Source organism: Oryctolagus cuniculus, chromosome 10 (assembly GCF_964237555.1).
Source record: "Oryctolagus cuniculus chromosome 10, mOryCun1.1, whole genome shotgun sequence".
NCBI classification, from domain to species: domain Eukaryota; kingdom Metazoa; phylum Chordata; class Mammalia; order Lagomorpha; family Leporidae; genus Oryctolagus; species Oryctolagus cuniculus.
Window position 1 is genome coordinate 59,637,336 of NC_091441.1, and position 24,177 is coordinate 59,661,512.

At 39.7% G+C, this 24,177-nt stretch overlaps 1 protein-coding gene across 7 annotated transcripts in view; it reads left to right on the forward strand.

Annotated features, from left to right (window-relative positions):
* The window catches only part of SMCHD1 (structural maintenance of chromosomes flexible hinge domain containing 1), a 164,500-nt gene that overhangs the window by 59,536 nt on the left and 80,787 nt on the right, over positions 1-24,177 (forward strand). For all 7 annotated transcript variants that reach the window (XM_051851361.2, XM_008261120.4, XM_051851360.2 and 4 more), the window contains 11 exons: positions 84-204; positions 279-462; positions 4,079-4,273; positions 5,779-5,892; positions 6,910-7,016; positions 8,491-8,573; positions 8,746-8,859; positions 14,601-14,678; positions 14,759-14,878; positions 16,743-16,887; positions 23,784-23,880. In XM_051851361.2, coding sequence (XP_051707321.2) covers positions 84-204; positions 279-462; positions 4,079-4,273; positions 5,779-5,892; positions 6,910-7,016; positions 8,491-8,573; positions 8,746-8,859; positions 14,601-14,678; positions 14,759-14,878; positions 16,743-16,887; positions 23,784-23,880 — 1,358 coding nt within the window. The remainder of the gene's footprint in view (positions 1-83; positions 205-278; positions 463-4,078; positions 4,274-5,778; positions 5,893-6,909; positions 7,017-8,490; positions 8,574-8,745; positions 8,860-14,600; positions 14,679-14,758; positions 14,879-16,742; positions 16,888-23,783; positions 23,881-24,177) is intronic.

Here is a 24,177-nt window from a genome sequence, read left to right on the forward strand (position 1 = left end):
AAGTAACTTTAATATTTCACTTAAAGAAATTGATAATCACTCATACTGTATAGCATAAGCATTTTTTAAATTTTTTTATCTAGAATTAAAAGATGAAGATGATGATGATGATTGTTTCATACTTGAGAAAGCAGCAAGAGGGAAAAGGCCTATTTTTGAATGTTTTTGGAATGGACGATTAATACCATATACATCAGTAGAAGAGTAAGTTATGATTTTTGCTAAAATTATAATGTTGTATAATGTCTTCTTTTTGCTAATACTTTGTTCTTTTCTAGCTTTGACTGGTGTACCCCTCCCAAGAAGAGAGGGCTTGCACCAATTGAATGCTACAATAGAATATCTGGTGCATTATTCACTAATGACAAATTCCAGGTCAGCACAAATAAACTGACTTTTATGGATCTTGAGCTAAAACTGAAAGACAAGAACACCCTTTTTACAAGGATTTTGAATGGACAGGTATGATTTTTAAATATCCATTTTTGAATATTTGAAAATGTCCTGTCTTAAAAATATATCAGTAGTGTAGATTTTTACTGTTATTTTGCATACCATGGAATTCATTTAATCAAAAGACTGTGGCATCTGAAAATTCTTTTGTGAACATCCATTTGGTTGTTTAGCTTGCTCAGAGATTTAAAACTGACTAGGCCATGTTTGAATAAAATATTTTTGTTGGATCTTGGTATTAAAACCTTAAGAAGAGGGGGCTGGTGCTGTGGCATAGCAGGTAAAGCCACTGCCTGCAGTGCTGGCATCCCATATGGGTGCTGGTTTAAGTCCCGGCTGCTCCACTTCTAATCAAGCTTTCTGTTATGGCCTGGGAAAGCAATGAAAGATGGGCCCCTGCACCCATGTGGGAGACCTTGAAGAAGCTCCTGGCTTTGGATTCGTGCAGCTCTGGCCATTTCAACCAATTGTGATCCAGTGGATGGAAGACCTTTCTCTTTCTCTGTCTTCTTTCTCTCTGTGTGTAACTCTGAATTTCAAATAAATAAATAAATCTTTTTTTTAAAAAAAAATAAAATCTTAAGGTGAATAGAAGGCACAGAGTCATACCTACTTAATGAGAGTCTGTATGAACAGTTGTATCTGTTCATGAGTTATGTTTGTACATTAATAATCTAATTGGGCAATTTTAATTTAGTCTTGAGGACTCGGTTAGAGCTGTGAAATACTTGGGTTAAAAGATGGCTTGAGATGGGTCAGTATTAAAATATGTGAGTTGATTAACACAAGTGTTTTTCCTCTGTGAAGACATTTTTTCAAAAACCAAATGGGACAGGGCGGGCGTTTTGGTATAGCAAGTTAAATTGCCTCCTCTGATACCGGTATCCTGTATGAGCACCAGTATGAGTCCCAGCTGCTCAGCCTCTGATCCAGCTCTCTGCTAATGTGCTTGGGAAAGCAATGGAAGATGGCCCAAATATGTGGGCTGCTGCCACTCTTGTGTGAGACCCAGATGGAGTTCCTGGCTCCTGGCCCAGTCTTGGCCATTGCAGCCATTTAGGTAGCAAATGGAAGATCTCTATGTCTTTCCCTCTCCCTCTCTCTCTGTAACTCTGCCTTTTAAATAAATATAAATAATATGTTTTTTTAAAAATATATTGCTAAGAGCTAATCATTAAGAGAATTGAATGAAGTACTGGCACTGTAGTGTAGCAGGTAAAGCAGCCACCTCCAGTGTCGGCATCCCATATGGGCACCTGTTTAAGTCCCAGCTGCTCCTCTTCAGATTCAGCTCTCCGCTGTGGCCTGGGAAAGCAGTAGAACATGGCCCACGTCCTTGTGCCCCTGCACCTACATGGGAGACCTGGAAGAAGCTTCCTGGTTTCGGATCAGTGCAGCTCTGGCTATTGCAGCCCTTTGTGGAGTGAACCAGTGCATGGAAGATTCTCTCTCTGTGCCTCTGCCTCTCTGTAACTTTCTGCCTTTCAAATAAAAATAAATCTAAAAAACAAACAAACAAAAAGAATGAAACTAGTTTACTTTTATTCTACCCACGTAGCTCACAGACTTGAAGTAGATACTTCTTTTCCAGTGGTTTAATATTGAATTTCCAAAAATTAGTTAATTTCTTTAAGGGATTTATTTTATGTATTTGGAAGACAGAATGATAACATGAGTGAAAGACAGAAATAGAGAGATCTTCCTTCCATCTGCTGATTTAGTCCCTGAATTGCTGCAGTAGTTGGGATTGGTCCAAGCCAAAGCCAGGAGCCCAGAACTCCATCTGGGTTCCCCATGTGGATCCCATGTACTTTGGAAGTGGAGTAGCTGGGACTTGAACCAGCACTCTGATATGGATCCCTGTGTTACAAGCAGTGGCTTTACCCATGTACCACATACCAGCCCTCAGAGTTAGATTATTATATTAGGAACTTAAAATTACTGGTCAGTAAATAGAATACATAGCCCATAATTTAAGAGTCAGTCATTCCTATAAGATGTTGAAATTAATTTTGTTGTTAAAGAAGATTCTGAGTCATAGAAGTTTAAGATACTTTTAATGAATTATCCACCAAGAAAGGTCTTGTAGACATGAGTTAATACTCAGACACAACACACTTGGAATTTATTCTTATAATATGGTTTAAGTTATCCAACATTTATTAAGCAGTTCGGTCTTCTCAAAGGTTATCTGCAATAGGTTAATTGTACTCCTTTATAATCTTTAGATTTCTAATTTTGAAAAATAGATACAAAGAAAAGTGAAAACAATATTATAATGAATATCCATATACTTTTCTCCCAGATGTACTTTTTCATTTTTTAAAAAGATTTTTTTTGTATTTGAAAGGCAGAGTGACAGAGGAAGACATATAACATACATACACACAGACATACACATGGTTGGCTGCAATGACTGGGGCTGGGACAGGCCTCCCATAAGGGTGACAGTGGCCCAAGCACTTGGACCATCGTCCACTGCTTTCCCAGGCACATAAGCAAGGAGCTTGATCAGAAGCAGAGTAGCCAGGACCCAAATGGCACTATCACATGTGGGATGTGGGCATTGGAAATGGCAGTTTAATATGCTGCTATTAGATCACTGCTGGCCACTATATCAACTTTTGATATTGCCATGGTTATTAAATTGTTCTTTAACTGTTATTGAGTTTCTGTAATTAGTAGATATATTGGGTAATTTGGTTAATCATGAGTCCTGAGAGTTTCAGCTTATCTTTGAAATGCAGTTTAAGAATTTAGTAGGCAGGGGGTTGTATTCTGGTGCAACAGGTTAAGCTGCTGCCTGCGATTCTGGATTCTGGCGTCCCCATAGGAATGTCAGTTCAAGTCCCAGCTGCTCAGCTTCTGATCCAGCTCTCTGCTAATGTGCCTGGAAAAACAATGGAAGGGTCACCTATGTGAGACACCTGGATGGACTTCTGAGCTCTTAGCATCAGCCTAACCAGAATTGGCTATTACAGTCATTTTGGGAGTGAACCAGAGAATGGGAGATTTTTTTCTCTCTCCCTCCTACTCTGTCCTTTTCTTCTGTATAACTCTGCTTTCCAAATAAATAAATAAATGTTTAGGATAAAACAGCATTTGGCAGGTAAATTTTCCTGCCTGAAGTTAAAATTTTAATATTCATAGCAGTTTGGCAAACTGATAATAGTCCTTTGCAGGGGTGATTGTTTGACCTGGTTTTAACCAAATGACCACAATGGCCAGGGGTGGGCTAGGCTGAAGCCAATACCCTGGAGCTTCATTCAGGTCTCCAACATGGGTGTTAGGGGCCCAGGATCTTGGCCGTCTTCCACTGCTTTCATTGGTGCATTAGCAGGGAACTGGTTTGAAAGTAGAGCATCTGGGACTTGAACAGATGCCCATATAGGATGCTGCCTCATAGGCAGCAACGTGATCTGCTATGCCACAGCACATTTCCCAAAATTTTTTAAATACTACTTTTTTTTTGACATCTTCTAAATTTCTTCAGAAGGAACCAGCTAAACATTTTAATTTTAGTTAGATTTTCTGAGTACTTGGTACTTGAAAAGGAAAATTAGAATGAGTGACAAATGTGAATGGTTATATGTGTTTGCTAATAGACTACTTCAAAATTTTACAGGAGCAGCGAATGAAAATTGATAGAGAATTTGCTTTGTGGCTAAAGGACTGTCATGAAAAGTATGACAAACAGATCAAATTTACACTTTTTAAAGGAATAATTACACGTCCTGATCTTCCTTCTAAAAAGCAAGGCCCCTGGGCAACATACTCAGCAATAGAGTGGGATGGAAAAATGTACAAAGCAGGACAGCTGGTATGTTTAACTTATTTTTAAAATTAATTTTATTAGAATTCAAAACTAATTTAGATGTATTAGAATTTAACAACAAAAATAATGCATGTATTGGCTGCTCAGGAGCCAGGAAAGAATGAAAAGGACAAATCAATATTAATTACCTAATTTATAGATTAAAACAAAAAGCTGTTTTTTGCCAAAGACTTAATTATCAAGGTTTTCATATGAAACTTGACTCACAGGGAGATTCTTCGCTATTTTTTTGTTTTTTAACATGTTGTGAAATAATATTTTAGCTTTTTCTGGGGGACCACCAGCTCTTGTGTTGAGCACTTGCCAACATAGTAAGTCAGTATGTGTTTTGTCTGCATTGTGGAAGATGTGGAGATCTAGGACTTATGCTTTATTTTTTGGGATATTATATCTGGATATTGGGGGTAATATAAATATAAGTAGAAATAAGTAAGGGGATAAGCTCAATGAAGAGTGAGGGTGAATAGTGTGCTGTCGAAGGAGAGGAGAGAAATTTCTTACTCTGAATGGTGTTGAGGCGTGGGAGAAGAGACCTCACCGCCAAATACTTTGGGCAAGAAGTGGCATTTGCATGGGCCTTGTGAGAGGTGAAATCTCACATTAAAGATAATTAAATAGGTAGAAGGATATCTAGTCAATCCATTTATGTGAGGGACACATCAGGTATTTAAGGCAGTAGAATTGGGTGAGATCACCTAAAATAGTGACTGTAGTATTTAAAGACCCAAGAACTGAGCCTGAGAGTTTCCCTCTAGTTAAGGTTTAGAATGAGGAGGAGGACCTGGCAAAGGAGACTGAAAGGGATAAGCTAGTGAAGTTGAAGCAAAGTAGGAAAATATGGTATCTTTGAAGCCAAACAAAGAGTTAAAAGGAGGAGGAAGTGTCACCTTTGTGAAATGCTTTGTGGTGGTTGTGTCAAATGCTTTCTAGAAGATAGCTGAGCATGTTTTAAGTGCATGGAGCTGTTAAGGGTTTGGTTATACTGCAACATATTGTGTGTATGGAGAACAGTTTTTCAGAAATAAGGCTGGAGTGGTAGATTAGATCTAAACTATTGAAGTCATTATTGGGAATCTTGAAATGGACCAGGTTTTTCAAACCAATTAGGAAAATGAAATACAAGCAAATTTTGAGCTAATGTATTTGAAAAGGAATGTTAATTTGTGAAAGATTATGACACTGTTATATCCTTATGACACTGTTCATTGAAAGCAAGATTTTATGGGGAAAATAGTTGTAGATACTTTGGCCATTTATAATAATTAAGTTTAAACACATGTTATTTATGACATTTATATGAAGAAGCCACTTTACAAAAATTTGTTAAAAAATAAGTGAAAAGCTTCACAGATGTGATTTTACTGGAAGATCTTTCATTAGTTTCCTAGTGATAGTTGTCAAAGATTTTTCTTCTATAACATAATCCTATAAAATAATTATTAATCCTGTCAAAATATTAATACTGCTGCCTTTTTAAAAAAAACTATTAGGTCAAGACAATCAAGACACTCCCCCTCTTTTATGGAAGTATAGTAAGATTTTTTCTTTATGGTGATCATGATGGAGAAGTATACGCTACGGGAGGAGAAGTTCAAATAGCAATGGTAAGACAGCACGTTTGGAAAGTTCTTTTTGAAAGTCTATTGGTACCACTTATCTTTGCATAAGGGATGAAATAAAGATAACTGTATTTTATTTTACTTGTGTTTGATATTTCCATTGAGTCAAGTGAACTTCTCATGTGAATTTTTATGTGTCATATTTGGTATTTTTAACAGTCTAAGCATCTGTATGCCCAGTGTTTTATGAATGTACTAGGGTCCTTCAAAAAGTTTGTGGGGATGGGCATTTGGCCTAGTGTGATGACATCATTTGGGATGCCCACATTCCACATCAGAGTACCTATGTATCAAAGTTCTGATTTTGCTTCCAAAGTCCTGCTTCTTGCTAATGTGCACCCTGGAGGGCAGCAGATACTTAGTATTTAACTACTTAGGTCCCTGCCATCCACATGGGAGGCCTAGATTGAATTTTAGGCTTCCAGCTCCAGCCATTTCAGATATGTAAGGAATGAGCCAATAGATAGTTGCTCTCTGTCTGTCTACCTCTCAAGACAAAAGAAAGGCAAAAGCAAACTTTATAGAACACGAATTAAGAGATAAATTTCATTTTGGTATTTTTTTTAAATCCCTGCATAGTTTTTTCGTAAAATTAATTTTCCATGAACTTTTTGAAGTACATATATATATAGGTATATATATATAATTGCTAATTATCACAGTCATGTTATAGAATATACATTTCTTCTAGGATTCCTCAGACTGGTAAATTTTGGAGGCAGAATGCTCTCTCAAGAATAAGTAGCTGCAAAATTAGTCGGATTTTTTTGTTTGTTTTTTCGACTACACCATGCTCTTATTAATTGAATGGTTGTGTCTTAGGACTATGAAATTTACATAAAAAGTAGAAACACTTCGGGTACTGTAAGAATAGTTACTATGATTTAATACTCAATTAGATAATGTACTGTATTTCTTTGAAAGAAATAGGTGTTTGTTTTTATTGAAGCTGAATTTAAATACTTTTCTTTAAAATATTATAAATTTATTTTATTTATTCAGGAGCCTCAGGCATTGTATGATGAAATAAAGACCGTGCCAATTGCAAAGCTGGATAGAACAGTTGCTGAGAAGACTGTTAAAAAGTATGTAGAAGATGAAATGGCAAGGTAAGTCACATTTTAAGATGCATGACAGGCTGGCGCCGCGGCTCAATAGGCTAATCCTCCACCTAGTGGCGCCGGCACACCGGGTTCTAGTCCCAGTCGGGGCGCCGGAATCTGTCCCGGTTGCCCCTCTTCCAGGCCAGCTCTCTGCTGTGGCCTGGGAAGGCAGTGGAGGATGGCCCAAGTGCTTGGGCCCTGCACCCACATGGGACACCAGGAGAAGCACCTGCTTATGCCTTTGGATCAGCACGGTGCGCCGGCCGCAGCGCACCAGCCATGGTGGCCATTGGAGGGTGAACCAATGGCAAAAGGAAGACCTTTCTGTCTCTCTCTCTCTCTCACTATCCACTCTGCCTGTAAAAAAAAAAAAAAGATGCGTGACAAAAAATGAAAAACTTAAAGAGGAATTGTAGTGCTTTTAAGTTTTTGGTTTTTTTATTATTATTGTTATTATTTATTAGTTTTAGCATGATTTGATGGAAAGGACACGGGCAGGGAAACCAAATCCTGACTGAGGAGTCTTGCGGAGGAAACAGGGCAAACAACCCCATGAGCGGTGTGCTCACATCAGGGACGCCGTCTACTCTTCTGACAGTGTATTTGTATAGTTTTAAATGCTTTGAGATGAACTTCTTGATACTACAAAAAGTTGAAAGGGATAGTTATAAAAGTGGAATCTCTTTAGATTTGTAGAGAAAGAAGGGAAATATATATATATATTTTTAAAGATTTACTTATTAGAGGAGAGGCAGAGAGAGAGAGATCTTCCATCCAATGGTTCACTCCCCAATTGACCGCAACAGCTGGAGCTGCGCTGATCCGAAGCCAGGAGCCAGGAGCTTCCTCTGGGTCTTCCACATAGTCTTCCAGGCCATAGCAGAGAGCTGGATCAGAAAAGGAGCAGCCAGGACTAGAACCGGCGCCCATATGGGATGCTGGCGCTTCAGGTCAGGGCTTTAACCTGCTGTACCACAGTGCTGGCCCCAATAAGGGAAATCTTACACCTAAAGTGTTACTCTTAGAAGAGATGGTATGGTTAAGGCGTTAAAAAAAAAAAAAGTGGTTAAGTCTACAACTAGAAGAAAATCATAAAACCATCTGAGAGTTAAAGATTTGTAAAATAAAAATGAAGTAGAAAACAAAACTCTATTTTTGGTTCTTCTGCTTATAATACTGTGATTTTGATTGTTACTGAATTCTTCTATTCTTAAAGTTCATCCTATATACCAAAGGTTAACTTATACTAGTACTATAGGCAGAATTTCTGGGTCTTGATATAAAAGAAGTTTTATCTTTATTTTTCAGTAACCATAGCAATGGTGGAGGAATAAAATATCTAGATTAGTTTTATAGAATTCCAGATTTAGGTTTTTAAGATGTATCAGCAGTAACATTATAAGTTTATAATAATGTATCTTTCTGACTAAGACCACAATTAACATGGTTTGTAAATATCAATATACTCATTTCCTAATAGGCTTCCTGATAGATTGTCAGTAACATGGCCTGAAGGTGATGAATTGTTGCCTAATGAGATTAGGCCTGCTGGAACCCCCATTGGTATGTTTGGCTTATTATTTTTTTAATGGCAAAATAGTGCTTTACTTTTGTCTTTTGTTTCTGATGGATAAAAGATGATGAAAAGTTAAAAATGCAATATGAAGACTTGACATATTCAGCAGATTCTTTAGATGTAATTAAGACATTCTTTGTTTTAATTTTGGACTTATAGGTGCATTAAGAATTGAAATACTGAATAAAAAAGGGGAAGCAATGCAAAAGCTTCCAGGAACAAGTCATGGAGGGTCAAAGAAACTCCTGGTTGAACTCAAAGTTATATTACACAGTAAGTAAACAAACGAATTTGGATCATTTAATATTTTTAAGGATACAGTGCATACTTAAGTGTCTTCATATAATTACTAATGAACTAGCAACCCGATCAACACAATGAATTTGATTAATTTAGGAACTTGGGGTGCTGATAGTTCCTTTTCTGGGTGGCTATTTTTCTAGCCTTTTTCTCCTTTATTTTATCTGAAATTTTCCTGTGTACATGACTGTGGGCTAAAGTGAAGATATGGTAGATATATTTAGATAATCATTAAGGGCCTTTCCTTAGCAAAAAATACTGGTTCTGTGAACCAGTGGGCCAGAAGCCTGTTCTCTCTGAAGAAGGGAAAAGAGCTCAGTATTTCAGCTCATCTTTTAGTTTTCTAAGCTTAGGCACCTTTTCGCTAACTTTCATGTCCATTGTTTTTTGTCTTGAGTGCTTAGAGTATTTCTTCTCTCTCTCTCTCTCTCTCTTTTTTTTTTTTTTTTTTTTTTAAGATTTATCTATTTATTTGAGAGGCAGAGGCAGAGAGAAAGAGAGGTCTTCCATCTGCTGGTTCACTCCCCAGGTGGCCACAATGGCCGGAGCAAGGCAGGAGCCAGGAGCTTCTTCCGGGTCTCCCACGCAGGTACAGGGGCCCACTTCTGCTTTTCCAGGCCATGGCAGAGAGCCAAAACAGCAGTGGAGCAGCTGGACTTGAACTAGCACCCATATGGGATGCTGGCACTGCAGGTGGCAGCTTTACAACACTACACAACCAAACTGGCCCCAGAATATAAGAAATTTTTTTAAAAAATTTATTTATGGGGCTGGCTCTGTGTCACAGCAAGTTAATGCCCTGGCCTGAAGTGCCGGCATCCCATATAGGCACCGGTTTTAGTCCCAGCTGCTCCTCTTCCGATCCATCTCTCTGCTATGGCCTGGGAAAGCAGTAGAAGATGGCCCTAGTCCTTGGGCCCCTGCCCTGACGTGGGAGACCCAGAAGAAGCTCCTGGCTCCTGGCTTTGGATCGGCACAGCTCTGCCCGTTGAGGCCATCTAGGGAGTGAACCAGTGGATGAACGACCTCTCTCTGTTTCTACCTCTCTCTGTGTTTCTGTCTTTGAAATACATAAATTTAATCTTTAAATATTTATTTATTTATTTGTTTGAAAGGAGAGTTACAAAGCAGAGAGAGAGAGAAAGAGAGGTCTTTCATCTGGTTCACTCCCCAGGCAGCTTTACCTGCTATGCCACAGCACTTGCCTCTAAAATGTTTTCTTTAAAAAAAAAAAAAAAAGATTTGTTTATTTGAAAGGCAGAATTAGAGAGAGAGAGAGAGAGAGAGAGAGAGAGAGAAAGATCAATTTTCTTTCCTCTGGTTTGATCCCATGTTGCTGCAACAGTGTGATCTGGGCCAGTCTTAATTCAGGAGCCAAGAGCTTCATCTGGATCTCCCATGTTGGTGTAGGGACCCAAGGACTTAGGCTGTGTTCTGCTGCTTTTCCAGACCATTAGCAGGGAGCTGGATCGAAGTGGAGCATCTGGGTTTCAATCCAGTGGCCACATGGGATGTCACCATCGCAGGAGGCAGCATTACCTGCCATATACAGCCTTGGCTCCTTAAAATATTTTCTTATAATTTGAATAATCTGTTCTATCACTGAATGTTTATATGGGTTATAGATTTTGACACTATTTTATTCAATATGTTTTTATTTCCAACATTTAAAAAAACTAATAATACTGCACATGTTTATTGCATAAATGACCTACTTGGCCTCTTCAGTTTTATTTACAATTTGACCATTTGTCATTTTACTAATACACTCTCTTTTGACTTTGTAACACCACAGTGTATACTTATTTCTCGTTCTCTCTTTCTCTGTTTCTGTCTTTGTCTCTGTCTCTCTTTCAGTTTGAAACTGTACATTTATTATCTTTTGGTTCTGGAGGTCAGACATCCAATACAAGTTTCACTGAGCTAAAATCTGAGTCAACTGAAGTACGTTGCCTCTGCATATGCTAGGACGCTTGTTTTTTCAACCTTTCAGAAGTCACTCTTAGTCTTTAACTTGTAGCCTTTCCTCCTCCTTCTTTTTAGTTGAGAGGCATAGAGACATTTCTCATCCACTGGTTCACTCCTCTAACACAATGTCCATTGCTAGGCTACACTGAAGCCAGTAGCCAAGAACATAGTCCAGGTCTCTCTCTGTAACTCTGTCTTTCAAATAAATAAAAGAAGTAGAGACAGAGAGAGAGGTCTTCCATCTGCTGGTGCACTCCCCAGATGGCTGCAACGGCTGGAGCTGCGCCGATCCGAAGCCAGGAGCTTCTTCCGGGTCTCCCAAGTGGGTGCAAGGGCCCACGGACTTGGGCCATCTTCCACTGCTTTCCCAGGCCATAGCAGAGAGCTGGATCGGAAGAGGAGCAGCTGGGACTCGAACTAGCGCCCATATGGGATGCCGACACTGCAGGGACAGAGGTCCAAGCACTTGGGCCATCTTCTGCTATCCCAGGCCATAGCTGAGAGCTGGATTGGAAGTGGAGCAGCCATGATTAGAACCGGCACCCACTGCGCCACAGTGCCCACCCCATAAAATAAATCTTTTAAAAAAAAATCTTAAAAAAAAAAAAAAAAAAAACTCCAACAAGGCACTTTGTTACAAGGTTCCTGATATAGCAGTTATGTCAGAACCTTCAAAACACAAGGGCTGTTAAAACTAGAGTACCGTAAAAGAAACTTCTGCAGTTTCAGTCTCTTGTCGGCCCAATCCTGAGAAGCAAGGCAAAGCATTTTTCCTGCAAATGCAATGTGTCTCCAGTATTTCCATCTAGTTGAACTTGCAGAGATGGGTGCCCAAGACAGATCATGAATCTATATACCACCTTGGCTCTGTCTCCCTTAGTTATACCTGAAGAGTTTAATACCCATCCAAGTCCAAAGGTGGAAGAACATATACACTGGTATGATAATGGGCAGGAGCGGCTGTAGAAGCTGAAGCTGGTGGTGCTGGTACAGCCCTGTGGGAAGTTTTCTTCCACAGAGGCCGAGTAGAAAAGACCTGCTACTTTGTTTTAAAATGAATATGGTATTTAGAACATTTAGTTGTTGTGGTTTTTAAAAATTATGATCTAGTTCTGCTCTGTTTCTTCTTGCTCCTTATCTTGATTATCTTGATGGGTCATCCTTGCTGCCTGTGGTAGCATATTAGGAATCCCATCAATGACTGGATAGGTTTTTCCCAGCTCTTTATTAATTCATTTGTTGAAGCTTCATATCTGAGCAGCTTCTGGCTTTATATTCTTTCACCTTTAGTGGCTTAGGATACTAGCCATCTCTCTACAAGACTTTTTACATGATCTGGCCTTTTTTTGTCTTCAACTTCATCTCATCCTCACTTAACGTATTTCTAACCACAGTTGATGGCTTTTGGTTCTCATTCAAGCCAGGTTTTCCAATCCTGGACAACGTTTTGTTATTTCTTGTGTCTCTAGGTCAGGGGTGGCAGACTATTTGTAAAGGATCAGGTAGCAAATATTTAGGTTTCGGGGGCATATGTGGTTTGTCTCAACTGCATAAGTGCCATTAGAATGAAAGTAGCCAAGGACAGTACAATTGAATTTCCCATCTCAATGCTGTAGAAGGTTGAAACCCCATGAAAGAAGGCATTGGTTCAGGTTTTTTCTAGTGCTTTGCATACAGGAGACAATTTTTGAAAATGTAAGAATTATTTTGAAAAGTAAGAATTTTTTTGAAATCAGCAAATTGCTTTGTTTTTCTAGAGAACATCTCATAGTGATGTACTGTCTAGTTTCCATGATAGATTCATAGTTGTACCCTTTAAAAATGTGTTCCTTCATATTTTTGAGAGAGAGAGAACTCCCACCCACTGGTTCATTCCCAACTGTGAGTTTTCAAAGCAGATTTTAAATAAGTTGTATCAAGATCTTGAAACATTTCTTGGAAGAATTTTGAAAGGACATGAATTATGGCTTTATCATCCTAAAGACAAAGCACAATCCAAACAATGGCTACCAACAGATGGAAGTGGACTGCTCAAGGCAAAAGCCATGGCAACAGGATTTTGGGATGCTTAAGACATTTTACATGTTAACTTTTTATTCTAGAAAGCCAAAGAACATCTGCTTATTAAGAACTTTATGAGAAAGTTATCCAAACCTTGAATTATAAAACACCTCTGAAAACTTTCCAGTGAGTCCTTCTCCACATGACAGTGCTCCTGTGCTTACCCTACTCCACTTAAAAAACAAGGACAATTTTGCAAGAATTTCAATGGGAAAGCATTATGCATCTTGCCGTCTTGATTTGAATTCTTCTGACTTCTTTCTTTTTGTTTTCTAAGAAAACTTAAATCCATTTGTGTTCTATTTAATGATGTTAAAAGGGGACTGCATTGACATGATTAAATTCCTAGGACCCTCTGTTTTTCATGGATGGGCTTAAAATGGCTGGTGACTGGTATCACTTACAAAAGTGTCTTGAATTCGATGAGGCTTAAGTTGAGAAATAAAGTTTACGTTTTCATTTTTATCTTTTAATTCCATTTGCCCACACATCTTTTGAATCTCTCATGTGTTCCTTGCTTTTTTACTTTAACAGTAGATCTTAAAGATTACTGTCATTAAACTATGCTATTTTAGTTTTGAAGAAAACCTTTAAGGAAAGTTTTTTTTTTTTTTTTAAGATTTGTTTTTATTTATTTCAAAGAGTTACAGAGAGAGGTAGAGACAGAGAAGAGAGAGAGAGAGGTCTTAGATATGCTGGTTCACTCGCCAAATGGCTGAAACTGAGCTGATCTGAAGCCAGGAGCTTCTTCTGGGCCTCCCACATAGGTGCAGGGGCCCAAGGACTTGGGCCATCTTCCACTGCTTTTCCTGGCACATTAGCAGGGAGCTAGATCAGAAGTGGAGCAGCTAGGATTCTAACTGGCGCCCATATGGGATGCTGGCCCTGCAGGCTGGGGCCTTAACCTGAGCATTAGCTTTGTTCCACTCTGCTCCCAATTCCAGCTTCCTGCTAATGTGCACCCTGGGAAGCAGTAGGTGATGGCTCAAGTAGTTGGTTTTTGCTGACCACGTGGGAGATGCTGATTGAGTTCCTGACTCGTAGGTTTAGCCTGGCCTAACCCTGGCTATTGCACGCATTTGGGGAGTGAACTAACAATGAGATCTATCTATTGTCTGTGTGCCTTTCCAATAAATGAATAGAAAAAAAAAAAAATTAAGTACATCTGGGACTGTCATGGTATAGTGCTAGTCAGCATCCATTTCAAAGTGCCTGTTCGAGTCCTGACTGGTCCTCTTCTGATCTGGCTTCCTACTAATGCACCTGGGAAGGCAATGGAGGATGGCCCATTTACTTGGGGCACTGTCACCCAGGTAAGAGACCTGGATCGAGTCCAGATCTGGTTGTTGTGGCCATTTGAGGAGTAAATCAGTGGATGGAAGATCTCTGTCTTTCTCCCTCTCTCTGTTGCTCTGCCTTTCAAATAAGTAAGTAAATCTTTAAGAAATAATAAAAAATATATCTGCTCATAAATAAAAAAACTTGAAATAAGGAGATTTTACTGTGAGTAAACATTAATTTCGGCTATTTACTTGAATAGGATAGCATTACATTTTTGAAGCGTCAAAATAACTTAAATTATATAGCAAATAAAGATATTGTATTGATATCAATGTGACATTTCATATTTCTGATTTATGCTTGGTTTCTCAAGGCAGTATTATTTCTTTTTCCATCTTATTAAGCTTCAAGTGGAAATAAGGAAATCATTTCACACATAAGTCAACATGGAGGAAAATGGCCTTACTGGTTTAAAAAAATGGGTGAGTTATCATTCTGAATATTTAAAAGATATATCAGTATTATGTTGACTTGGTTTTTAATTTCTTCTTAATTTATCTAGAAAATATTCAAAAGTTGGGGAATTACACATTGAAATTACAAGTTGTATTGAATGAAAGTAATGCAGATACTTACGCAGGAAGACCACTTCCATCTAAAGCAATTAAATTTTCTGTGAAAGGTAAGCAGACCACTAATACCCAATTATATGTGCTGAAAGTTACATTTTAAAGAAAAAAAATTCAGTAAAGGATATTTGAACAATTGGGTAACATTTTGATTTTTAAATGGCTTTATAAGTCTACAAGATAATCGTCTTTTTTTACTTGGAAGTTGTTCTGTTTCACCTTCTATTGTGGCTGGTTAAGTCTAAAGTTGTCCTGATCTCTGATTCTTTACATAATCCTAGATGTTTTGGGAATCTTTTATGCCTTGTTTCTAAAATTTTAACTGCTTTGGTTTGGGTCAGTTTTCATCCAGTTGTTATGAACTTCATTATCCCTTTCAGTCTGGAAACTCCTGTTTTCTTTTCTGGTAATTTTTCTTCAGGTACTTTGATTTCCTACTCTATTTAATCTCTTTCTAAAACATCTAAGTTTTGAATCTCTTGACTGGTGTGCTGATTTTCTTTTTTCTATCTTCTGCCTCTTGGTTCTATTTCTCCATTTTGAGATTTGCTTAACTTGATGTTATGCACTTTCTATTGAGTTTTCCTTTTCAGCTACCATGGTTTTGTTGTTGTTTTAGTTTCATTGTTATTCTCTTTTGTAAACATTTTCTTCCTCCTTCATGGATTTAGTATCTTTTTGAATTTTCTGATGTCAATAATAGTGGGGGGATGGGGATTTTTGAAGCTTGTTTTCTTACCTTTTTCCTATTTTCTCTGAGTCTCTCATATTAGATGCTCTCTTATATGACTAATGATTTATTCACATTTAAGAAATAGGACACTAGAGAATGTGTATTCCATTGAGGGAAATTATGCTGTGAGAGTTTTTCAGTCTTTACTCTGGCAATTCAGATACCCCCAAGCGAAGACTTCTAGTCTCTTGCTAAGAGGGTAAATATCTGGGTTCTATCATTTTGGGACCCAAACTGGGAAGACTGTTGTTGGAGAGTCATATTTAGAATATAATCATTCACTTATTTTCAGTAAGCTATACTATTTTTGGAGTGCTGTGACCCTCATTTCCTTACAACCCCTTTCTTTCAGCACTTGATTGGTCTACCACTAAGGGATGGGGAATCTGGGAATTCTTTATTTTTTTTAAGATTTATTTATTTATTTGAAAGTCAGCTACACAGAGAAAGGAGAGGGAGAGAGAGAGAGAGAGAGGAGAGAGGAGAGAGGAGAGAGAGAGAGAGAGAGAGGTCTTCTCTCCGATGGTTCACTCTACAATTGACTGCAACGTCAGGAGCTAGGCTGATCTGAAGCCAGGAGCCAGGAGCCTCTTCCGGGTCTCCCACGTGGGTGCAGGGGCCCAAGAACTTGGGCCATCTTCTTCTGCTTTCCCAAGCCACAGCAGTGGAACAGCCGGGAGTAGAATGGCACCCATATGGGCTGCCGGCACTTCAGGCCAGGGTGTTAACCTGCTGCACCACAGCGCCGGCCCCTGGGAATTCTTTCTTGGAGTTTTGTAAATCCTCCAGTTTTTTTGTTGTTTTTGTTGATGTTTGAGGATTTTATGTTCTTGGATCTTTCCAGTAAGTCAGTTGTAGCTTTCAAATGCAATTAGTATTGTCTTTTTCTCGTTTATTGTTTATGTAGATTTAGATCTCTGAAAGAAATCTGTATTTAGTGTCACAATGAGGGGATTTTGGGGAAGAACTGATTTAAGTGCTTTTGATCACTGTGCCTAGAAGTACTACCATTAAACTTTTTTTGCTTAGTTTTTAATTTGGGGGGAGATTGTGGGACATATTTAATAGTATAGATGTGCTATAGTTTAATATAGTCTAATTTCTTTTGTATTAATGGATATGTTCTTGACCTCTAATGAATTTTCTGACCAATTAATTTATTTTTACTTTTGTTTTTGTTAAAGAGGGTAAGCCAGAAAAATTTTCCTTTGGTCTTCTGGATCATCCTTTTCGTGTTGGAGTTCCATTCAATATTCCTCTGGAATTTCAGGATGAATTTGGTCATACTAGTCAACTAGTAACTGATATTCAGCCAGTTCTTGAAGCAAGGTAATTTGAAGGGTCAAGTTTTGTTTGTCTTTTCATATTTGCTAAACAGTTACTGTTTTATAAGCTGAAATGATTTGTGTGTGGATGTTGACTTTATTATAGTTGAAAATGTGAAGTGAGGGCCGGTGCCGTGGCTCACTAGGCTAATCCTCCGCCTGCGGCGCTGGCACCCCAGGTTCTAGTCCCAGTTGGAGCGCCGGATTCTGTCCCGGTTGCTCCTCTTCCAGTCTAGCTCTCTGCTATGGCCCAGGAGGGCAGTGGAGGATGGTCCAAGTGCTTGGGCCCTGCACCCACATGGGAGACCAGGAGGAAGCACCTGGCTCCTGGCTTCGGGCTGCACCGGCCGTAGCAGCCATTAGGGGAGTGAACCAAAGGAAGGAAGGCCTTTCTTTCTGTCTCTCCTCACTGTCAATAACTCTCTGTCTGTCTCTCTCACTGTCTAACTCTGCCTGTCAAGAAAAAAAAAAATGAAAATGTGTAGTGAGTTTTATGATATCTGGGAGATTTATTTACTTTAGGCTGTCTTCACTGCCAGGTCATGTGTAGATTGTTTCATTGAAGTTCATCTTTTGACTAAATTTACTGTTGACAATTAGATATATATTTCCTTTTTTTTTAAAGATCTATTTGAGAGACAGAGTTATAGTGAGAGAGAAGCAGAGAAGCAGAGACAGAGAGGTCTTCCATCCACTGGTTCACTTCCCAAATGGCTGCAATGGCTGGAGCTGGGCCTATCCGAAGTTAGGAGCCAGGAGCTTCCTCCAGATGTCCCACGAGGGTGCAGGGACCCAAGCACTTGGGCCGTCTCCCATGTGGGTGGTAGTGACATAATTACTTGAGCCACTTCTCAGGGTCTGCATTAGCAAGGAGCTGGAATCAGGTGCAGGAGTCAGAAATTGGAGCCAGGTGCTCCAATTTGGAATGCAAACAGTTTAACTGCTCTACTAGCCATTTGCTCCTAGACTAATTGTTTTTATGCATGTAGACTTGTCATTCTGAGATCTGTCTCAGCCTTATTTACCCAGAACTTTGTTTTTCTTCTGTGTTGGAGAGGAAAACATGAAACTATATCAAGTGCAGAAAACCTTTCTAGAAAGATAGAAAACAATTTTTTTTATTAAATAAGCATGTGATCACAGGTAATCAGCTAAGGAGATTTGTAGGGACAGAAGGAAATCTTTGCCGGCACTGTGGCTCACTAGGCTAATCCTCTGTCTGCGGCGCTGGCACCCCAAGTTCTAGGCCCAGTAGGGGCACTGGATTCTGTCTCGGTTACTCCTCTTCCAGTCTAGCTCTCTGCTGTGGCCTGGGAGTGCAGTGGAGGATGGCCCAAGTGCTTGGGCCCTGCACCCACATGGGAAACCAGGAGAAAGCACCCAGCTCCTGGCTTCAGATTGGTGCTGCACGCCTGTCGCAGCGTGCTGGCTGTAGTGGCCACTTGGGGGGTGAACCAACGGAAATAGGAAGACCCTTCTGTTTCTGTCTCTGTCTCTCTCTCTCTCTAACTCTGTCAAAAAATAGAAGGAAATCTTAATCTTCTTTATAGGTAAATGATACAACCCATTATATTCATGCTTTCAAGGTATAATTGCTAAACTTACAGGATTTTTATGACTGGAGTAGGGTTGGCAAGTTGGAATCAGCTGACAGTTGAAGTTAGTCCCATATTCTTTCAGGAAACTGGGAGGTGTAGGATGTTATCTTCTTTAATTACATTGCAAAGAAATGGTTCTTGTTCCTTTAGTTGTACAACCATTACGAGGCTTATTTTATTTAGCATCTGACCTTTCTGGGATCTCCAGGTTTAAAAAAAAAAAAAAACAAAAAAGCTCTGTGACCCTCATCTTGTTGAAGCACATACTTCAATAGTTTTCTAAGAAAACGGTATGTGTGAGATAAAATTTTTTGTTGTGAACCTATGTGTATTCTATCTTACTACTTGAGTGATTGAACTTTGAGACAATTTTTTTATATACTTATTTATTTAAAAAGAGAGAGAAAGGAGGAGAGACAGAGACATCTTCCATTCATTGGTTCATTCCCCACATGGCCAAAATGGCCAGAGATGGGCCAGACCAAAGTCAGGAGCCAGGAACAACTTCTGAGTCTCCCACATGAGTGCAGGAGCCCAAGCACATGGGCTATCATCCAATGCTTTTGAAGGTGCAATAGCAGGGACCTGGATTGGAAGTTGAGTATCTGGGACTGCCTTATGGGTACCTGCTAAGCAGGTGGCAGCTTTACCCAATACAACTAACTGCCAGCCCCCAGAAAGTACTTTATGTCAATTATAAAAGCTTTTTTTTTGGTTTAAAATTTAATGTTTGTTAATTTTTTATGCATTTGAAAGGTAGAGCAATAGGCAGAGAGATCTAATGGTGCACTCTTCAAATGCCATGAACAGTCAATAGCCAGAGCTGAGTTGTTCAAAAGCCAGTAGCTCAGAAATCCATCTGGGTCCCAAGCATTTAAGCCATCTTCTGCTTTTCCAGGCACAGTAGCAGGAAGCTGGATTAGAATTGAGTAGCTGTGACTCAAACCTGGACCTTGTTAAGGGATGCCTTCTTCACAAGCAGCAGCTTATCCCATCATGCAACAATACCTCCCCTATTCTGACCATTTGTCATTGTTTCTCTTCCAGGGTCCTTTTTTTTTTTTTTTTTTTTTTTTTTTAACAGGCAGAGTGGACAGTGAGAGAGAGAGAGAGACAGAGAGAAAGGTCTTCCTTTGCCGTTGGTTCACCCTCTGATGGCCGCCACGGCTGGCACACCACGCTGATCCGAAGGCAGGAGCCAGGTGCTTCTCCTGGTCTCCCATGGGGTGCAGGGCCCAAGCACTTGGGCCATCCTCCACTGCCTTCCCGGGCCATAGCAGAGAGCTGGCCTGGAAGAGGGGCAACCGGGACAGAATCCGGCGCCCCGACCGGGACTAGAACCCGGTGTGCCGGCACTGCTAGGTGGAGGATTAGCCTATTGAGCCACAGCGCCAGCCAATAGTTAGTTATATAAATAGTTCAATGTGAAATACTGAACATGCTTAGGGTTAAGTCACCTCCTGAGGTACCAGCATTCAATATGGGCAACAGTTTAAGTCCTGGGCTCCACTTTGGATCCAGCTCCCTGCTAATGTGTCTGGGGGAAAGCAGTAGAAGATGGCCCAGTAAATTGGGTCCATTCCCTGAAGTGGGAGAACCAGATGAAGTTCCTGCCTTTGGTATGTCCCAGCCCTACCTTACTTTGTAACAGATTTTCTCAAATTTCTATTTTTAATTTCCAAGAGTCCTTCCAAGGGCTGGCACTATGATGCAGCAGGTTAAAGCTCTGGTCTGCAGCACCAGCATCCCATATGGGCGCTGGTTCAGGTCCTAGCTGCTCCACTTCTGATGCAGCCCTCTGCTATGGTCTGGGAAGGCAGTAGAAGATGGCCCAAATCCTTAGACCCCTGTACCTGCTTGGGAGACTGGGAAGAAGCTCCTGGCTCTTAGCTTTTGGATCAGCTCAGCTCTGGCCCTTGCAGTCATTTGGGGATTGAACCAGCAGATGGAAGACCTCTTTCTTTCTCTCTGGCTCTGCATTTCTCTGTAAATCTCTTTCAAATAAATAAAATCTTTTTTTTTAAAGAGTCCATCCTAGTTATCGTTTTAAACTTTGTTACTTTTTCCTGTTCCTTTTTTCTGAATGTAGTGTCTTTTTCTCACTGATAAAATAAATGTTAGGAATTTTTATTCTTGTTTTAAAGCTTTATTTTACCTGTATGGGCACACTGTTGTCTCTAAGTTAGTAGCTCTTTGCTTGTTTGTTCTTATTCTCTTTTTGTCAGATATCTGGTAATCATTGGCCGTTTGCTTATGAGTCAAGAACTGAAATGTAGATGGAATGAGTCCCTAAATCCCTTTGTCAGGATCTTTATATCTTTTAACCTGAAATAATCTCAGGTTAACCAGTCATTTTCCTATTGTTCTGTCTCCGTATTCTGGCCTTAGAAGAAATATCACTTTAAAATGATCAAATTGTTCACTCTTTGTTTCTGCTTTCTTCAGCCCTTTGCTGTTTATAAAATCAGTCTCTTCTGCGTGGCTTATGGGAAGATTTTTTTTTTCCTCTAGTAATTTCTTTTTTTTTAAACTTTTATTTAATGAATATAAATTTCCAAAGTACAGTTTATGGATTACAATGGCTTCCCCCCACCCCCTTAACTTCCCTCCCACCCGCAACCCTCCCCTCTCCTGCTCCCTCTCCCTTTTATGAGAACATTTATTATGTCTTATGAATGAATTCTTGCCCAATTTCTTTCTTCCTTTTTATTTATTTATTTATTTGAGAGGTAGAGTTATAGACAGAAAAGAGAGAGAGGAAGTTTTCCATCCACTGGTTCAATCCCTAGATGGCTGCAACCATTGCAGCTGCAGCGATTCGAAGCAAGGAACTTTTTTGGGTCTTCCACTCAGGTCCAGAGGCCCAAGCACTTGGGCCATCTTCAGCTGCTTTCTCAGGCCATCGCAGAGAGCTGGTTCAGAAGAGGAGCAGCCAGGACTTGAACCAGCACCTGTATAGTATTCTGGCGCCACAGGTGGAGCTTTAGACCACTGCACCACCACTTGCCCAATTTCTAGACCAAAATTAAGCCAATTAAAGTATTTAAAATACATTTTTTAAAAACTTTTTGTATTTGAAAGGTAGAGTTACAGAGAGAGAGAGACGAAGAGACAGAGAAATCTTCCATCCTCCGCAAAAGCCAGGCCTGTGCCAGGAGCCATGAGCTTCTTCCTTGTCTCCCATGTTCGTGTATGGAACCAAGTGTTGTGCCATCTTCTGCTGCTTTCTCAGGCACATCAGCAGAGAGCTGGATGAGAAGCGGACTCAAACCACTACCCACATGGGATGCTTGGTGCTACAGGCAACAGCTCAACCCACTGTGCCACAGCACTGGCCCCTTAAGTAAATGGTTGTAAATTTGACCTTTGATAAATTTTATAAATTATTCAGTAAACATTTGTAAACACTTGAATTCCATCCTTTATAAAAATTAGTTTTTTTCCCCATCATGATACTTTTCGTCTTTTTTCCCTTCCTCCTTACCTAGAATAAATGTTACCACTGTTAAAAAAAAAAAAGCCAACTTAAGAAACAAGTTGCTCATGGCAGTAGATCAGGGGAATCTCAGTCTATGTTCTAAGTAGTTTACACCATCGTAAGGGTTCCTTTCATTGCTTGGACTTTTTTTTTTTTTTTTTTTTTTTTTTTTTGATAGGCAGAGTGGACAGAGAGAAAGGTCTTCCTTTGCCGTTGGTTCACCTTCCAATGGCCGCCGTGGCCGGCGCGCTGCGGCCGGCGCACCACGCTGATCCAATGGCAGGGGCCAGGTACTTATCCTGGTCTCCCATGGGGTGCAGGGCCCAAGTACTTGGGCCATCCTCCACTGCACTCCCTGGCCACAGCAGAGAGCTGGCCTGGAAGAGGGGCAACTGGGACAGAATCCGGCGCCCCGACCGGAACTAGAACCCAGTGTGCCAGCGCCACAAGGCAGAGGATTAGCCTAGTGAGCTGCGGCACTGGCCTGTTTGGACTTTTTCAAAAATTGCAATTTCACTTAATAGGTGCTAAAATTTTCTTGAGATTATACCAGGTAAAATATTTGAAAGGTTGAGGACATCCTTAAACCAGACCTGTTTGGTTATTTCCTCTTTAAACCCACCTTTGGATTATTTCCTACCTTGTATATTTACTAATTCAATAAGTGCATTCTAAATTTTATAAATTTTCTGCCTTGTATATCTATCTATGTTTTATTTATTTGAAAGACAGAGTTACAGAGAAAGGTAGAGACAGAAGGTATTCCATCCACTGGTTCACTCCCCAAATGGCCGCATGGCTGGATCTGAGCCAATCTGAATCCAGGAACCAGGAGCTTCTTCCAGGTCTTCCACATGGGTGCAGGGGCCCAAGGACTTGGGCCATCATCTACTGCTTTTCCAGGCCATAGCGGAGAACTGGATCGGAAGTGGAGCAGCCAGGACTTAAATCGGCGCCCAAATGGGTTGCCAGCACCGCAGGCGCAGCTTTACCCCCCACGCCACAGTGCCGGCCCCACATTTTCAGTGTTTATCCCATTAGTGTTGGTGCCAGACAGAGAACACTTGCTGCCTAGTACCCAGGGTCTTGAGTTCATCATGAGAAAGAATTCATGAGCAAGTGAAAAAACAGCAAAAAGCAAGTTGCAAGCATTTTATTAATACAGCAAAAATATACACTCTGTAATCAGATTGCTAGCTCACTTGGTGGAGAGTGGCCCTGTCACTGAACTCAATTTAATATTATATTGTTGTTTAATGAAAATGAGGTACATTCTAATAAATGGAAAAATATTCATGGTTTTTCTGGGAAGTAAGTGGAGGATTCTTCCTTTAGTCCCCAGTCTAGCCACTGCCACTTTTTACTCCTTATGTGGTTTTATGTTTTAGTGTTATGGTAATTGGTAGGCATGATGTTTAGCATTTTAATATATTATGAGGTGTACATAACGAGCTTTGGGTCAACTAGGTCAGGCCTGCTAAACTAGTATCCTGGTCTTGGCAGGAGGTGTATATCATTTGCAGAAACATTAGAGGAATGAAACCTGTGTATCTCACAGGCTTTAAGATAGGAACTATACCCAGGGGGTTCAACTGTTCTTTCTGTCTCTCTGAGGATCACTTGTCAATACTTGATGGATCAGTTTTTCTTAAGAAAATTCATGGATATTTGCTTCTCTTTACTTGTTTCTTCCTATTTAAGAAAAAAAGCTTTATTAGAAAAAAGAATTAATGCTAATAGTACGTGAGAAAGTAAAACACATTTATGGCTTTTTTGTACATAACATAATGCAGAGTAAGTTAAAAGATAATTTATTTTTTTCAGTGGTTTATCTTTACATTATGAAGAAATAACCAAAGGGCCAAATTGCGTAATTCGAGGTGTTACAGCAAAGGGATCTGTAAACTCTTGTCAAGGCAAGGTAAGCATAGTGCATAAATGAATACCTGTAGTTTCTTATATGATAAAAGTGAAATTAGAAATTTAAAATTACCTTGTCAACAAGATGATGTAATCAAGTATTGGTTTCTTAGGTCAGACTTAACAGTTACATCTAAGAAATTCTGGCACATTCCCTATTGTTGTTGCTTGTATGTTTATGAATCACATTTTTAAACTGCATTCATTTTTATTCCACATTTCACATTTAAGGCTGTTTTTCAGCTTTAATCCAGTACTATGCTTTTTTTTATGATTTATGTATTTATTTGAAAGGCAG